Source organism: Saimiri boliviensis, chromosome 17, assembly GCF_048565385.1.
Source record: "Saimiri boliviensis isolate mSaiBol1 chromosome 17, mSaiBol1.pri, whole genome shotgun sequence".
Lineage (NCBI taxonomy): Eukaryota > Metazoa > Chordata > Mammalia > Primates > Cebidae > Saimiri > Saimiri boliviensis.
The window spans coordinates 52,147,991-52,165,168 of NC_133465.1; the positions used below are offsets into that span (position 1 = coordinate 52,147,991).

The 17,178-nt window shown below is 44.8% G+C and overlaps 1 protein-coding gene across 6 annotated transcripts in view; it reads left to right on the forward strand.

The window, feature by feature from the left end:
* Nucleotides 1-17,178, forward strand: part of MYL4 (myosin light chain 4) — a 36,961-nt gene that overhangs the window by 11,379 nt on the left and 8,404 nt on the right. For 2 of the 6 annotated variants that reach the window (XM_074388809.1, XM_010330274.3), the window contains exons 2-3: nt 9,022-9,184; nt 13,421-13,448. In XM_074388809.1, coding sequence (XP_074244910.1) covers nt 9,056-9,184; nt 13,421-13,448 — 157 coding nt within the window. In that variant the 5' untranslated portion in view covers nt 9,022-9,055. Of the gene's footprint in view, nt 1-400; nt 503-6,305; nt 6,323-6,565; nt 6,681-8,660; nt 8,789-9,021; nt 9,185-13,420; nt 13,449-17,178 lie in introns of those variants that run through there. The other 4 variants (XM_074388806.1, XM_039476187.2, XM_074388808.1 and 1 more) reach the window with 4 other exon arrangements.

Consider the following 17,178-nt stretch of genomic DNA (forward strand, 5'->3'; position numbering starts at 1 on the left):
TTTTTAGTATTTTTAGTAGAGACGGGGTTTCACCATGTTGACCAGGTTGGTCTCGATCTCTTGACCTTGTGATCCACCCGCCTCGGCCTCCCAAAGTGCTGGGATTACAGGCTTGAGCCACCGCGCCCGGCCTAATTACTAATTTATTTTCCTTTATCTCATTGCCCCATCCATCCAAACCACACCCACTATAGACAATTATTGAATATTTTTAATGTGTATTTTTTTGTTTATATGTGTTCTTGGATAATGGGTAATGCTTCTAGTATGTGTGAATTATTTAAAATTTTAATAATATTTAACTCAATACACCCAAAATATTATCAACATGTCATCAATATGAGATATGTTAGTCTTTTTTTTTTTTTTTTTTTTTTGTGAGACAGTCTTGCTTTGTCACCCAGGCTGGAATGCAGTGGCTCAATCTCAGCTCATGGCAATCTCTGCCTCCTAGGTTCAAGTGATTCTCCTGCCTCAGCCTCCTGAGTAGCTGGAATTACAGGTATGCGCCACCATGTCCAACTAGTTTTTGTATTTTTAGTAGAGATGGGGTTTCACCATGTGGGCCAGGTTGGTCTCGAACTCTTGAGCTGAAGTGATCCATCTGTCTTGGCCTCCCAAAGTTCTGGTAATACAGGCATGAGCCACTGTGCCTGGCCCACATTCTTTTTTTGTACTTCAAAATCCAGTATGTATTTTACCGTTATAGCATATCTCAATCTGGATGGTAAATTTTCATTAGAAATACTTAATCTGTATTTAGATTTCATAAAATGCACAGTTGAAAAAGTTGATTCATATACCTAAGTTGTTCCAAGCATACTTAAAAGTTTTCTAATAATCAAGTATCAAAAAAAGTATTTTTCTTTAATGTTTACATGCAAACTGACAAAACTACCTCATTTAGCCGTATCAGTCATATTTATTAGCAGAATTGACTTGAATTTGAAGCAAAAACATGTCAGTTTTGAAACTACATCTGTCCAGGTTAAGTAAATTCACTAACTCTTGTGTCAATTCAGCATTATTAACTTGAAATTCAAAGAGATATTGTGTAAATTGAAAACCAACTCTAAATGTATAAATATTAACAAAAAGCAACTCTAAATTTATTAATATCAACAAAGCATTCTTTAAACTTTTCTTGTTTTTGTAGCTAATTTACATAATACTATTTATTACAATTAGAATCTTCTGCATATTTATGTTGAAAGAATGTGTATTGATGTGTATTATGAAAGGTTTCAACTTTAGCATAATTTTTTTTTTTTGCTGCAAAAGTATAGCATAAATTCTTGTACTTCTCCAGATAAGTCAGAGATGTTTTCTTTCCTGAAGCTTAAATTTATTTATTTACTTTTAGACAAAGTCTCATTCTGTTGCCCAGGCTGGAGTGCAGTGGCATAATCTCGGCTTACTGCAGCTGCTGCCTCCCTAGTTTAAGCAATTCTCTTGCCTCAGCCTCCTGAGTATCTGGAATTATTGGTGTGTGCCACCACACCCAGCTAATTTTTGTATTTTTAGTAGAGAGAGAGTTTCACCGCATTAGTCAGGCTGGTCTTGAACTCCTGATCTCAAGTGATCTGCCTACCTCAGACTCCCAAAGTGCTGGAATACCTAACTAAAACATTTCTACTTCTATCCTTCATATCTCTTTTTAAAAATTGTCAATTGAATATAAACATACTATCCTCCATATCCTCCAGTTTTTCTTTTATGTTTTCTATTTCTTTGCCTTCTTTTTTTCCTTCTGGGAGATATTCTCTCTTTTGTTTTTCAATTCCCTAATTTGCTTCCCAGCTGTATGTATTCTACCAATTTTCAAATCTATTGTGTGCTCTATTTTGGTGACTAATTTTTCATATATAACATATCTGCTTGTTTTCTAAATTAAAAAAAAATGTCATCTATTATACTTTTTATAGTTGATATTCTGTTTGTTCTTTACATTTTCTTGTCCTGGTGTCATATTAGTAATATTTTCCTTTATCTCTTTTTTTTTTTTTTTTTTTGAGACGGAGTTTCGCTCTTGTTGCCCAGGCTGGAGTGCAATGGCACGATCTCGGCTCACCGCAACCTCCGCCTCCTGGGTTCAGGCAATTCTCCTGCCTCAGCCTCCTGAGTAGCTGGGATTACAGGCACACGCCACCATGCCCAGCTAATTTTTAGTATTTTTAGTAGAGACGGGGTTTCACCATGTTGACCAGGATGGTCTCGATCTCTCGACCCCGTGATCCACCCGCCTCGGCTTCCCAAAGTGCTGGGATTACAGGCTTGAGCCACCGCGCCCGGCCCCTTTATCTCTTTTTTTTTTTTTTTTCTTTTTCTCTGAGACGGAGTTTCGCTCTTGTTACCCAGGCTGGAGTGCAATGGCGCGATCTCGGCTCACCGCAACCTCCGTCTCCTGGGTTCAGGCAATTCTCCCGCCTCAGCCTCCTGAGTAGCTGGGATTACAGGCATGCGCCACCATGCCCAGCTAATTTTTTGTATTTTTAGTAGAGACGGGGTTTCACCATGTTGACCAGGATGGTCTCGATCTCTCGACCTTGTGATTCACCCGCCTCGGCCTCCCAAAGTGCTGGGATTACAAGCTTGAGCCACCGCGCCCAGCCCCTTTATCTCTTTTAGCATGATTTTGGGGCTACTTTTAAAATATTGGTCCATCTGTTGTCATATTCCCACTTAAGGTACACTGTGTAATCAAGTAAGTTGTGTGCTTTTAAATTAGTTGTGCTACTCAGGTTCTTGCTATTTTGTCCTTGGCCATGAAGGTTGTTCTGTCCAACAATACATACTAGTGCCATTGAGCTTAGAAGTTGAAGGCTGGGGGTGAATGAGCCCTAAAACTGAGAGCCCTAGGCCCCCAAACTCTCAAGTCAGTCAGGCTCAGCCTCATAAAATAACTCTTCATGTCAGGGCTTCACCCTTTGCCCTCCAGCCAGGGAAAAGCCGCTTTAGGAGTACAGGCGTGACCCACTGTGCCTGGCTGAAACACTTCGTAGATTGTGATTCACCTGCCCTGGAAATTTAGAGGTTTAACAGTTTTCTTTTTCTTTTTTTTTTTTTTTTGAGATGGAGTTTCACTCTTGTTACCCAGGCTGGAGTGCAATGGCGCGATCTCGGCTCACCGCAACCTCCGCCTCCTGGCTTCAGGCAATTCTCCTGCCTCAGCCTCCTGAGTAGCTGGGATTACAGGCATGCGCCACCATGCCCAGCTAATTTTTTGTATTTTTACTAGAGACGGGGTTTCACCATGTTGACCAGGATGGTCTCGATCTCTTGACCTCGTGATCCACCCGCCTCGGCCTCCCAAAGTGCTGGGATTACAGGCTTGAGCCACCGTGCCCGGCCGGTTTAACAGTTTTCTAATAAGGGTTAAGGAGGGGAACATCTGTCTAGAGTTGGGTTGTCCCCTTAGCTGTTTTTATCACAAGCACAGTGTATCTCCAGTGCTTTGCTGCTACTCTTACCAACACCTGGACCACAGTTTCAGTCATGGCAAGTGAGGGAGTAGCACTGTTTGTTATAAGACAGCGGTGGAAGGAAAGAAATCAGAACCCTGAGAGCTCCTTTTCTTTTTTTAATCATCCCACAGCTGTGCCTGGCCACTTCCTGCCCCTACTCAAAGCTACCCCTCTACCACACACACACCAATTCAAAACAAGGCTCTCTCCTTGGGGCTTCTCGAGGGATTTCTTGGGGTTTCTTCGTTTCTTGTATTTTCTCTTTGTAATTCTTCTGCAGGTGACCTTGGGATGGGGAGCCACAGTCAGAGTAGTTCAATAAGGATCCAAGCTTAAAGAGCTTGAGTACTTGCTCTGTGCTAGACACTGTTCTATGTGTGCCACCTGTATTAACTCATTCAATCCTCACAACTACCTTGTGTGGTTATATTAACAGCCCTATTTTACCGAGGAGAAAACTGAGGCATAAAGAAGTTAAAAAATAGCCAGGTGTGAGGTGTGGTAGTGCGTACCTGTAGTCTCAGTTACTTGAGAGACTGAGGCGGGAGAATCACTTGAAGCCTGGAAATGAAGGCTGCAATGAACTATGATTCACTGCTGTACTCCAGCCTGAGTGACAAAGTGAGACCCTGCCCCCACCACAAAAAAATGTTAACCAAGCCAGGACTCTACACCAGGCAGTCTGATTCATGAGTCAGCCTTAACCTCTGCCTTGCAATAAAACCCAAATTATCCAGTACTCTCAATGGGGACAATTGACATAGTGTTGGCCAGGACATTGCCCCATGATGTCCAGGCTTATGAGACATTGGTCAGAGGAGAGAGAGAGAGGGTGACAGGAACAAGGCATTAACAGCCAGGCTGGCTGTCAGTAGCATTTGATCCCAGGCAGGAGATTCTAATGGATCTCACTCTAAGCAGGACACAGACAGGCTCTATGTGGTTAGAGATGAAGGGAGGAGGAGGAGGAGGAGGAGTGAGTGTTTGCGAGCTCAGCCCACATGAGGGCTGATGTCAGTCCTCTTTTGTGCATTTGTGTCCGAATTTGACATCTGATGTAAACAGTTGGTGTTAAATTCTGTCCTGTGTTTCCAATCCGCTGAATTGGGAGTCCCTCATGGGAGCATTTGGGTGGGCCTCAGCAGCTCTGGCTCAGGAACCACCAGATGCTTCCCAGAGAAAGTTGTTCGGCTGCCCGTACCTCCTGCCACACTTGCCTCTTCACACTTCTACATCTCCTTCTTTCCTTTGCTCGGATGGGTCAACACATATTGTAGGGCAAGCCCGTGTCATAGGACCTGTAAAGATACTTCCAATTGGTAAGATTTGAAGGCGAAAGTCACTGACCATGAAACAGAATGAAGACCATAAGAAGGTGGAAGCTTAGACTCTAGTTACTGGGCTCTAATGAACCGTGGCGTCATGAATTTTAGTAAAAACAAGGCCAGGGGTTGCTGTCTTGCTTCTTCATGCCTGGCTCTTTCCCTGAAGCCACAGCTCTCCTTGAATTGTTTCTGAAGTGCCAGGCACTTTTTTCACTGGGGCTGCTGAAAACAAATCAGAAACTGATTTAAGGAGCATCTCCTCCCCTGATGGGGCGCCTGTGGCCTAAGGCTTCAAGTGGTTGGGTGCCTTCTCTGAGTGTTCTCCGTCAGGCAGGCGACCTCGCCCTAGAGATGTGCCACATGCTTTCGGAGCCACAAATATTTCACACCATGAGCTCCCAGCTGCTGCCCTTCCCCTCTCTTTCATTCCTTTCCACCTCTTCCTCATTCCTAATCCCACACCTTAAAATCCCTTTAGCCACTGTCACCTTACCTTGTCCCTTTCTCGTGTGGACCTCTCTCTGGAAGTTCCAAATCTGGGAAGCCTTAATGCACCTCTAGCTTCAACCTGCTTGGCAGAGGAAAGTAAAATGAACATCTGCGAATGTTTCCTACATGGCAGAGGTTGTTTGCAGTGCCTTATGTTATTTCATACAAACCTCATGACAACTTAAAAAGGAAATGTTTACTCTCAGAGGTCCTGAGGCTACTTAGGCTTAGATTAGAAAGTGCCAAAACCAGGCTTCAGACCCATCACTGTCTACCTCCAGAGTCCACAGTCTTTGTATGATTTTGGATGTCTCCAGAGCCCCATTCAGCTTTCTCAGCTTTCTAACCTCATAGCTCTGTTCCCATGCAGAATTGATCTTTCACTTCTTGGAGTTTAGAAAAGAAAGAAGGGGCAGGGAGGAAATAAAGGAAGAAAAGAAAAGAATAACCTTCCAGCTTTTTTTTTTTTTTTTAAGGAGAATACATCTTTGTTGCATAACTAGAACAATAACATAACTTGTTCTGTGTGCATGTGTGTTTTAACTGGAAGGGGGCATGTGTCATTCAGTGATTATTTAAAAAAAGGTGAAGCCATGGAACCATAAGAAAATGATACCATGAAACACAATAAAGACCATAAGAAGGTGGAAGCTCAGACTCCAGTTACTGGGTGGCAGTGACTGAAGTGATAGTGGTGGAAGGAGCTCCAAGGCCTGGCCTTTCTAGGTCCCTTGCAGCCAGAATCATGTCAGTAGAGACTCAGGATTCTGTTGAACATGGTGAGAAAGCTTCTGATTATGTTTCCTTTTAAAATAAGCCAGCTAAGGCCTAGAGAGGGGAAGTGGCTGGCAAAGTCAGGACTAGTGCCTGAGTCTCCCAGCTTCTATCCTGCAGCTTTTTACAGAAATCTCAGGTTGTATATTTTTGCACAAACTCTGCAGGATGCAGTCCAGGGAGGGATGCAGGTGGAGGCAGAGAGGGTGGAGGGCCTGGGCTTCCCCTTTTTCTCCTTCCTCATCACCAACAACCTAAACTCCCAATGAGGTAGGTCAGGGAGAGGACTGACAGGGATTACAGAAGAGTTCAAACGAGGTACAAGGGGTCAAGTTTGGTAGCTGACAAGGAAGAGAGGTGAGGCAGAAGATGAGGGGAGCTGGTGAGGTAAACAGAGCAAAGGAGCTGCCCTCCCAGCTCAGGACCAGGGCTGAACTAGAGTCTGGGCCCTGGTCTTGTTCTAGTTCCCCTTGAGCAAGTCCTGGCCCTTTTTCCTGTCTGTTTCCTTTGAAGGCTTCTATGCCACCACCAGTGAGCGTGTACAGGCTGCAGGAGGAGCAGTGAAGAGCAGGGTGCTACAGAGAGCACTGCACCCGGGGAACGAGAATTAGCTGACCCAGCTCAGCCTGTAAGTAGCTGAATGTCTTGAGACAGCTTAAATGTTTCCCTGGACCTTAGCTTCCTTGCCTGTTAAACAGGATGGCGCCAGATGACCTCTAAGGGTCCTTCTGGCTCTGAAAGCAATGATCTGGGGCATGGAGCCTGTGGTTAGAGAGCTGGGGAATGGGCAGGTGTGGGCTCCAGGTCACCCAGCATTGCAGGCTTAGCAGCTAACAGCAACCAGGTGTTCTGTGGCCTAGCAATCTGACTTTATAGGTGAGGAGACTGGCCCTAGACAGGCAAAGTGATTTTTTTGCTTCTCTCAGCTTTATTCCCCTTTTGCCTTTGAACTGTAGAGTCTAAAGATTCAGCACATAGCAGTTTTGTGTAGTGAATACATACGCTTTTTTGTTGTTAGTTTTCTGAATATTTTATTGACTTTCAAAGTTTTTTTTACATAAACGGTAAATGCTCGTTATGAAAATTTCCATTAATACAGGAAGTGAAAAAGTAGAAAACTGCAAAGTGCTGTTATCCTCCCACGCTTACCCACTAGGTCCCCAGAGGTGTCTCTGTAAACAGTTCAGTGTGTATCCATCCTGACCTTTCCAGTGAATGCATGAACTTGTATGCCCTTCCCCCACAACTGGATTATCATACACATTATTCAAGCATAAGCTTTGGAATCAGACATATCTAGAATCTAATCCCAGCTCATAGCTAATTATTTGCATGACCTTGGCTAAAGTTATTGAACCAGTTTTAGTTTCAATCTCCCCAAGTGTAAAATGAAAATAATAATAGTATCCACCTGGCCTGAAGTGGCAGTTTACACCTGTAATCCCAGTACTTTGGAAGGCCGAGGCTGGTGGATCGCTTGAGCTCAGGAGTTCAAGACCAACCTGGGCAATTTAGCAATACCTCATCTCTACTAAAAACAAAGCAAAAAAACCCCCAAAATTAGCCGGGTGTGGTGGTGCCCACCTGTAGTCCCAGCTACTCGGAAGGCTGGGGTGGGAGAATTGCTTGAGCCAGGAAAGGTGAGGCTGCAGTGAACTGTGATTGCACCACTGCACTCTCACCTGGGCAACGGAGTGAGACCTTGTCTCTGTTAAAACAAGCAAACGGCCGGGCGCGGTGGCTCACGTCTGTAATCCCAGCACTTTGGGAGGCTGAGGCAGGCAGATCATGAGGTCAAGAGATTGAGATCATCCTAGTCAACATGGTGAAACCCCGTCTCTACTAAAAATACAAAAGTTAGCTGGGCATGGTGGCATATGCCTGTAGTCCCAGCTACTCAGGAGGCTGATGCAGGAGAATTACTTGAACCCAGGAAGCGGAGGTTGCGGTGAGCCGAGATTGCACCATTGCACTCCAGTCTGGGCAACAAGAGCGAAACTCCATCTAAAAAAATAAAAACAATAACAACAAGCAAACAAAATAGCATTTACTTTATAGGATCGTGGTAAAGATTTAATGAGATTTTATATGAGTAGCACTTAACAGTTCCTGGTACTAGTAGTAGTAAGCACTACACACACACATACCCGCACACACACACTGACACACACAGAGCACAGAATGAGTTAGACGTAGAATGAAAACTAGACCCCTAGTTTTCTGACCCTCAGTCTCTTCGACTTTCTACCACACCTCTCTGCTTCTCTCCTAGGTGCCTAGGCATGGGTTAAAGGCTCACTACTTGTTGAATGAATGATTGAGGTGGTGGGGGTGGGGTAGATCTGGGGATCTGAGGTCTGTGAAGTTTCTGGGATGCCTGCTCTGGAAAATGGAGGCTTTCTCCCTGTGAGTTGTGGGGTGTGGGGCAGTGTGGGTTGGCTGGACCAGCTGTTGCTTCAGAGCTCCATGCCTGGAGAGTTGGGCCTCTGGGCAGAGCTGAGGGCCCAGAGTGGCTCTCAGCTTAAAGGATCTTGGCTTAGAAGGAATGCACAGTGGGCTGCCTCTGCTCAGGAGGGGCTAAAAAAAGCCTCACCCTCCCCTGGGCTTTGTGTGAGGGTTATCAACTGCTCAAGTCAGCTCATCTCTCCGGCTGCTCTGGCATATTTGAGAAGGTCTGTTTTCCTGGTCCTTCTGCGTTTCCACCAATTGGCAGGAAGGGATCAGCCTGTTCTAGAGGTGAAGAGAGAGGTGTGGGGTGAAGGGGAGGGGGCTGGTGGCCCCAAACCTGGTGACAATATGCAGTTGCCAGCTGTACCCTGCTGGCATTTCTTCCTTTTATAGTCAGCAGCAGTTGCTGTCGCTCTCACCCAGCCCCTCTGTGGGGGCTCCTGCCCAGGATAAAAGGGAAGGGAGGCGGCCCAGGCGCCTATCTCGTCTCCCAGACACCACGTCTCTTGGTTTCTTCTCAGATCTCTCCTCTGACAAAGATCCCAACAAGACAACATGGCTCCCAAGAAGCCTGAGCCTAAGAAGGAGGCCGCCAAGCCAGCTCCAGCTCCAGCCCCTGCGCCAGCCCCTGCCCCAGCTCCTGAGCCTCCCAAGGAACCTGCTTTTGACCCCAAGAGTGTAAAGGTAAGTGAGGCTTAGGCATTGGGATGGATGTGGGATGACATTCAGAGTCCTTTTGCTCTGGAGCTTAGAGATCTACTTCATGTGGGCTGGACTGGGATGAGGACTAGGGCGTCCATGCCGCAGACGACAGTCCCATGGGGGAGTGGAGAGGGTGTTGGGGCTGAGGAGGGGGATATTGGGCCATAAACCTTTTCCATCAAGAATGAGGTGCTGGTCTGAGGGAGACCTGTTCTGCTACCCTAGATTTGTGCAGCTAAGCTGGGAATGGTTGGGGGGGTGAGGTACAACCAACCACCCTTCCACCCTTTTTTTAAGGCATTGTGAGGACCACCATAGCAACGTAGAAGAGACTAGCTAGCCGTTTCGTAGGAGGTAGTGGGATGTCTTTATGGAGAACGGACACGTCATGGCAGCTGCCAGTGTAGCTTGGAGTAAGTGATATAAACAGTCAGGGAATGTCCTGCCTGTGCATGGAGGACAAACACTCTTATGGCATGTGAGGGCAGGGTGGAAAGGAGGTTGTGGTTAAGATAAGAGTCCTCTCTTTCTCTTTCCTTACCCAGATGGGTCTCTTTCTCTTAGCCTGGGTTCCTATCTGTAGCATACAGAGGACTGGCCCACCCCAGGCTGAGACCCTCTCTCCAGTCGTGTCAGGAAATTGGGCCTGGTTCCTCTGCCCCACCCTGCTCTCCTCACACAAAACATTCCTCTCCCTGGAGCTGGTGTGGGCCCTGCCTGCTGACTCAGTCATTTTAGACCTCCCACCTCTCTGGCCCAGCTGCTAAAGGAATGGAACTGGGGGGAGACGGGTGGGCTGAAGAGGGCGGGGCCAGAGACCTCTGGAGAGGAGCAGTTTTAAGCTTTGGCACCAGAATGGGAGAGGTCAAGTGGCTAGTGGTATGAAGAGCTATTAATAACAGGTTGTGAGTGCTGAGCCCCCAGGGATCTCAGCCTTAGGATAGGGCTGGGGGTGGCAAGGGATAAGGTCAAAAATAAGAGCACAGGACCAGGTTCTGTGACAAGCAGGCAGGAAACCAAAACCCAGAGCTCTAATCGTATGACCTCTCTGCCCTCTGAGGATTCCTCCTGTACCCAAAGCCGAGGATACCCTACAATTATTATGCCAAAGACCCAGTCCCCTTAAGGGGCAGGAGTTAGGTGGAACTGCTTGGCCAAGAGATGGAAGCAATTGCTCCGTTTCTGAGCTTGGTTATGGCTCATTCTGGGGAACCTGAGGCTACTAGTTGACCCTGAAAGCACCTGCCGGTTTTCTAGATCATACCTCACCTCCCTCTAGAAGCTGAGCCTGGCGGGAAAAGCTGACTGTTTCCCCTTTCAGGATTCCTCCTCACCTTGATTTCTGATCTGTTCCGATAAAGCACTGTGCCTTTGGGTGGGTTGCCAGGCCTGGTCTCTGGTGTCTGGGCAATAGTTGCCTAGTGGAATTAGACTGGTGTCCTTCCCTTGGCCTGTTACTTCTTTCATTCACTCTCCTCTCCCAACTTTTCGCCTGTGACAAATTGCACCCTTGGTTGCAATCCTCTTTTCTACGTCTGTGTCTTCATGGGGTCTGTTGGGGGTGCTGAAGTTGCTTTGAAGCAGGAAAAAAAAGGTATCTTTTATGAGAGCCATTTTCCCTATTATTGTGTTATACTTACCCAGTTCCTTTGATTAGAAGGTTCTTTGCTCCAAGATAGAGCAGAAGGCAGGTGAAGTGACTCATGCCTATATGAGGCCGAGGTGGGAGGGTTATTTCAGACTAGGCGTTTGAGTCCAACCTGGGCAACATGTCAAGACCCTTGTCTCTACAAATAAATAAATAAATTATGAAAAAGATTCCAAGATAGAAGAGAAGCAAACTTAAGCCCATGTGTATAGTTATGACCATCTATTGATATTTTATGTTTTTACATTAGTTACTCTTACATGTTTATTCCTGGCACTTAAAGCATTGTGAAGTAAAGCAAATGGTTCCTTTTCCTCAGAGAGTAAGTGCAGAGCATCCTTTACTCCATCTAGGGGGTTCCTTTAACTTTCTGACCACCCCTCACTTTTGGCAAAGTCTATTCCTGGCCACAGCTAGTTTTCTTTCCAACCTAGTTAACTCCCACTGCCCCAACCCATCCCCAGCTCATGGCTGCCACCTCTGGGTCCTCATGAATGGAGACTAGTTCTCGATGAGGGGACAGGACAGGTGCAGCACAAGTAGCAGCAGAATTAGGACTAGGAATGACGGCACTTGAAGAAGAGGCTCCAGGATTGGTTACCACCACCACCAGTGGAGAGGGGATGGGATGGGATGGGGTCGGGTAGGGTGCATAAGGACCACAAGGTAACTTACAGAGTCTTAAATTAAAATGACTTGGGCCTGGTGTGGTGGCTTACACCTTTAATCACAGCCTTTTGGGAGGCCGAGGCAGGTGGATCACCTAAGGTCAGGAGTTTGAGACCGGCCTGGTCAAGTCAGTGAAACCCCATCTCTACTAAAAATACAAAAATTAGCAGGGTGTGGTGGTGGATACCTGTAATCTCAGCTACTGAGGCAGGAGAATTGCTTGAACCCGGGAGGCAGAGGTCACAGTGAGCCAAGCTCATGCCATTGCACTCCAGCCTGGGTGACAAGGTTGAAACTCCATCTCAAGAAAAAAATTAAAATGATGACTCTTGGCTTGGGCATTGTCATTCACTCTCCTCTTCTGTACTCAGCATTGAATTATTATGCATTATGAGGGGGAGATTGAAAATGTATCGCTTCATTCAACAAATATTTTTTGAGTGCCTACTATGTGCTGAGCATTTCAGTGAACAAGAACAAGAATCCTCGCCTGAGTGATGGTGGCTTCAAGGAGACAGAGTGCACATAAAGTCATGACTGCAAACAATTAAGAAGCGTGGAGGGCCCATTGCTGTCCCAGAGTGCCTAAGAGTGTCAGAAGACAAAAGTACAACACATTTGGTTTAAAGATCCTGACTGGCTTTTATGTTTGAGTCCAGAATCTGGCAACAATGAGCCGAGCAGAGGAGGTGATATTATAGACAAAGAAGAGCTGAGGGAAGCAGAGACTAAGAGCAAAATGCAAACTGGTCATTGCAAAGTTACTTTTCTTGTAAAGGTTAAAGCAGGTGGCACTTTCTTATCACGCTGGCTAAAACTGTCCTGTTTGGGGATTTGGCTATTATCTCTCATTTTCCTGATTTCTTGGAAAATCAGATGAATGACTTAGTTTCGGTTTGGTGACCTGGAACTTCAGCACGAGTGAATCTATTTTGGTTTGGTCTGTTGGGCCTAGTGTAGGAGCTCAGTACAAACCAATGGCCTCTTATAAATTGTACTTAACGAGGGACATGTGCTGAAGGAGGGGTTGGAGTGGGTTGGTATATGGGAAGCCTTCATTGAAGGGAGTGGATTAAATCAGAATCAAATAGAAACAGGAGTCAGAGGATGGGGAGCGGTGTCCCCAAAGTGGGCAGAAATACAGCATGTCAGAGGACTGTGGACTAGGAAGAGATTGAAGGGGCAACAGTGCGGGCAGTTTGTGGGTGGCTAGATGAAGAATTTACCTTTGCCCCAAAGGCATTGCAATAGGGACTCAGTGTAGGTTCTAGAATTATCCAGCGAATTTCTCCTTCCCTTTCCCTCTTACCTGGAGTCATCACTTAACAAGTGGTTTTGAGAGAGCTTTAGAGTCTCCATTACAGTTCTCCCTCAGTATCTGTAGGGGATTGGTTCCAGGACCCCCACAGATACTGAAATCTGAGGATGCTCAAGTCTCCTATATAAAGTTTGCATATTTGCATATATAATCTAGGCACAGTCTCCTGTATACTTTAAATCATCTCTAGGTTACTTATAATATTTAGTACAATGTAAACGTTATGTGATAGTTCTTGTGTTATGTATTTTTTTGTATTATATTTTATTGTGTGGTTATTTACTGTTTTCTGAGTATTATCAGTCCAGGGTTGGTTGAACCTGGGGATGCAGAACCCGTGGATACAGAGGGTTGATTGTATTTCATAGCCTGTTAGCTGTGGCTCATTCTTAAAGAGACTGGTGTTTTACCCTTAGTACCACCTTCAGCAGGCCACTGATAAGTGGGAAAGGAGAACTGTCTCAGTGGCCCGCTGGAGGTGGCCAGACGGTAGTGAAAGCCACTTCTGCTTCTTTGTCCCTTTGGGAGCCTTTACAGTTGCTTTTAGCAATCTCAGCCCTCACTCCTATTTCCCTCCCTACAGATAGACTTCACTGCTGACCAGATTGAAGGTGAGTATGGACAACCCCACCTCGCCATCTTTATTGCCCTTTCCTGGTGGAGGAAGAAAAGGAGGAGGAGTTGTTGTTCTCATGGTAATAGTAGTCACTGTCATCCTCATCATAGTAAACCTATATTGAGCATCTACTATGTGTTAGGCACAGTCCTAAGCACTTTCTGTGGATTAACTCCTTTAATTCTCATAACAACACCATGAGGTAGCAATTGTTACCTCCTCCATTTTACAAGTGATAAAACTGAGACACAGAGAGAAGGGGTGACTTGTCCAGTCTCACACGGCAGTTACCAGTAGAACTAGGATTCAAACTCAGGCAATCTGATTCTGGACTTGTGTTCTCTTTTTTTTTTTTCTTCTTCTTTTTTTGGATCTGTGTTTTCAACTACTCTGCCAGACTGCTTGGAGTGTAATAGATGCTCAAGAAAAGTGAGTGCCTTTTTTTCTCCACCCCAGAGATCTAAGATATTTGGAAGCCTCATTTCTGTTCCCATTATTGGAAATCCCTCCTTAGTTGACCAGCTTCCCCTCCTCCCATGATGAAGTCTGCCAAGATGCTAACCCACTAATGGTGGCAAGGCCAATGAAATATTTTATCATGTGATGCTACGTGTCCCCAGCCAAGCAGGACTCACTGTCATTGCAGTATCCTTCTGCTTCCCCCACCAAATGCCTCCAGGATATAAAATTATAGGCATTAGAAGGGACCCTGAAAAATCACCTAATTCAAACCCCTCGTTTGAAGCACATAATCTCTTTTAAAAATTAAATGAATACTTACACATGGTAAAAAAAAAAAAAAGCAAAAAAAGCATACACATATTACTTTAAAATAAATAATAAAAAATAAAAGTCCTTGTTTTTTTCATGCTGATTCCTCTCCCAAAGACAATGACTGTGAACAGGTGTTCATGTATCCTTTCAGAAATATATATATATATATAATGATACACAAGTTTATGTGTATGTCTGATGAATATATAAAGTTTATACAAATCAAGTCATGTGATACACACCATCCACCTTTTATTAAACATATACTTGGATTTAATAATATATATGATTCAGTAATATTATCTGGATATCTTTTCACAATTAACACAAACAGTTCTACTTTATTCTTTTTTTTTTTTTTTTTTTTTTTTTTGAGACAGAGTGTCGCTCTTGTTACCCAGGCTGGAGTGCAATGGCACGATCTCGGCTCATCGCAACCTCCGCCTCCTGGGTTCAGGCAATTCTCCTGCCTCAGCCTCCTGAGTAGCTGGGACTACAGGCATGCGCCACCATGCCCAGCTAATTTTTTGTATTTTTAGTAGAGACGGGGTTTCACCACGTTGACCAGGATGGTCTCGATCTCTCGACCTCGTGATCCACCCGCCTCAGCCTCCCAAAGTGCTGGGATTACAGTACTTTATTCTTTTTTTTTTTTTTTTTGAGACGGAGTTTCGCCCTTGTTATCCAGGCTGGAGAGCAATGGCGCGATCTCGGCTCACCGCAACCTCTGCCTCCTGGGCTCAGGCAATTCTCCTGCCTCAGCCTCCTGAGTAGCTGGGATTACAGGCACGTGCCACTATGCCCAGCTAATTTTTTGCACTTTTTGTAGAGACGGGGTTTCACCATACTTTATTCTTTTAAACAATTATATAGACTCTCACACATAGATTTAGCCTTTTAATTTAATCAGAACTATATTGATAGACTTTCAAATTGTTTCCAGTTGAAGGGTATCAGCTTGCTTTCCCCAGGTGACCTTCCTAGCAGTGGGTTAAAGGATGGCGCACTTTAAATTATAATGGTTATTGCCAGGTTGCTATCTAAAAAAGTGACACCAGTTTACCCACAAATACAACATGAGAGCTGGCACATGCATTTTGAAACTAGTGAATTGAGCCTGACTCTGTTTATATAATACTCAGTGGATACTCACTTGCAATCAGTAGTTTCAGGGATGCTGTGAAATTCTTTTTTTTTTTTTTTTTTTTTTAAAGACAGGGTTTCACCATGTTGGTCAGGCTGGTCTTGAACTTCCAACTTCAGGTGATCCACCCGCCTTGGCCTCCAAAGTGCTTGGATTACAGGCGTGAGCCACCGTGCCCGGTCAAGCTGTGAAATTCTTAAAATCAATTTTAATGTGTTTTAGTTAAATATATACTTATGTGGATATAAAAACACAATGACACTAATGAGGACTTGAAAATCAACTGATGGTTTAAAATTTTTATTTCTCAAATGGCCAGCTGGAACAGATGGTTGTCTCTTCTCTCCTAAAGATGTTCAGGGCTGATAGGGAGGGGATAACTCATTCTGATCTTTTATCCCTCCAACCTTGAAGACATTTTTCCTACTGTTGAGTCAGAATTGTTTTTCCTTCAATTTTACCCCAGCAATCTTTTCGTTTGTTTTCTTGGCGAAGCTGATAATAATTTTCTCATGTTATGGTGGAAAGAACATTATTTAGAATTAGGAGACTTTCGTATTAGCCCTAATTCTGCCACTACTGGCCGTCAGATGTTGGACAAGTCAATTCTTTAAATCTTAATTTTCTTTTCTTTTTTTTTTTTTTTGAGATGGAGTTTCGCTCTTGTTACCCAGGCTGGAGTGCAATGGCGCGATCTCGGCTCACCGCAACCTCCGCCTCCTGGCTTCAGGCAATTCTCCTGCCTCAGCCTCCTGAGTAGCTGGGATTACAGGCATGCGCCACCATGCCCAGCTAATTTTTTGTATTTTTAGTAGAGACGGGGTTTCACTATGTTGACCGGGATGGTCTCGATCTCTTGACCTCGTGATCCACCCGCCTCAGCCTCCCAAAGTGCTGGGATTACAGGCTTGAGCCACCGCGCCCGGCCAAATCTTAATTTTCTTATCTACAAAGTGAAAGTATTTGGTTTCCAATTCAGAAATTCTGGTCCATTCAGCATCCTCTAGATATCCTCCATCTATATGGAGATAGTTTTCAAATCCCTCCTAAGATTTATATTTTTCTAGGTGATATGCCCCAATTTATTTAATTATATTATTTTATTTTGAGACAAAGTCTCACTCTGTCACCTAGGCTGGAGTGCAATGTTGCCATCATAGCCCACTGTAACCTTGAATTCCTGGTTTTAAGCAGTCCTTTCACCTCAGTATCCTGAGTAGCTAGTATTATAGGCATGTACCATTGTTTTTATGTTTTGTAGAGATGGGAGTCTTGCTATATTGACCAGACTGGGCTCCAACTCCTGGCCTCAAGCAATCCTCCCCACTTGGCCTCCCAAAGTGCTGGGATTATTGGCATTAAGTCACTGTGCCTGGCCTCCCAATTTCTTTTGTGCTTTTTAAAAAAATCTCATAGGAATGACCTTCTAACCCTTGACTTCCTTCTCATCTCTCTCCAGATTTCTGTATTCTTTTAGAGAGGGGTTACTACCACTGGACTCATTGCTCTAGTAAGCAGCTGACTGCACTACTGCAGAGTATTGAGGAAAGGTCTCTTCTGGACCCTTGAACATCTCCTCTAATACCTGAAGATCACACTGGCTTTTTTTTTTTTTTTTCTAGTTGTAGTCCTAAACTTCAGAGTTTGTATTTTTATTTTTATTTTTGTGCATACCAGGCTTTCCAGCAGGCCAGGCGACCGGTTGGAGCATTAGCAGTTACAAGAAGCTGATCTCCTCCTCTTCCTCCTTCTTCCCCATCATTTCCTTGGTTTCCTTAGTGGCTGATCATAAGTCACATCTACATTG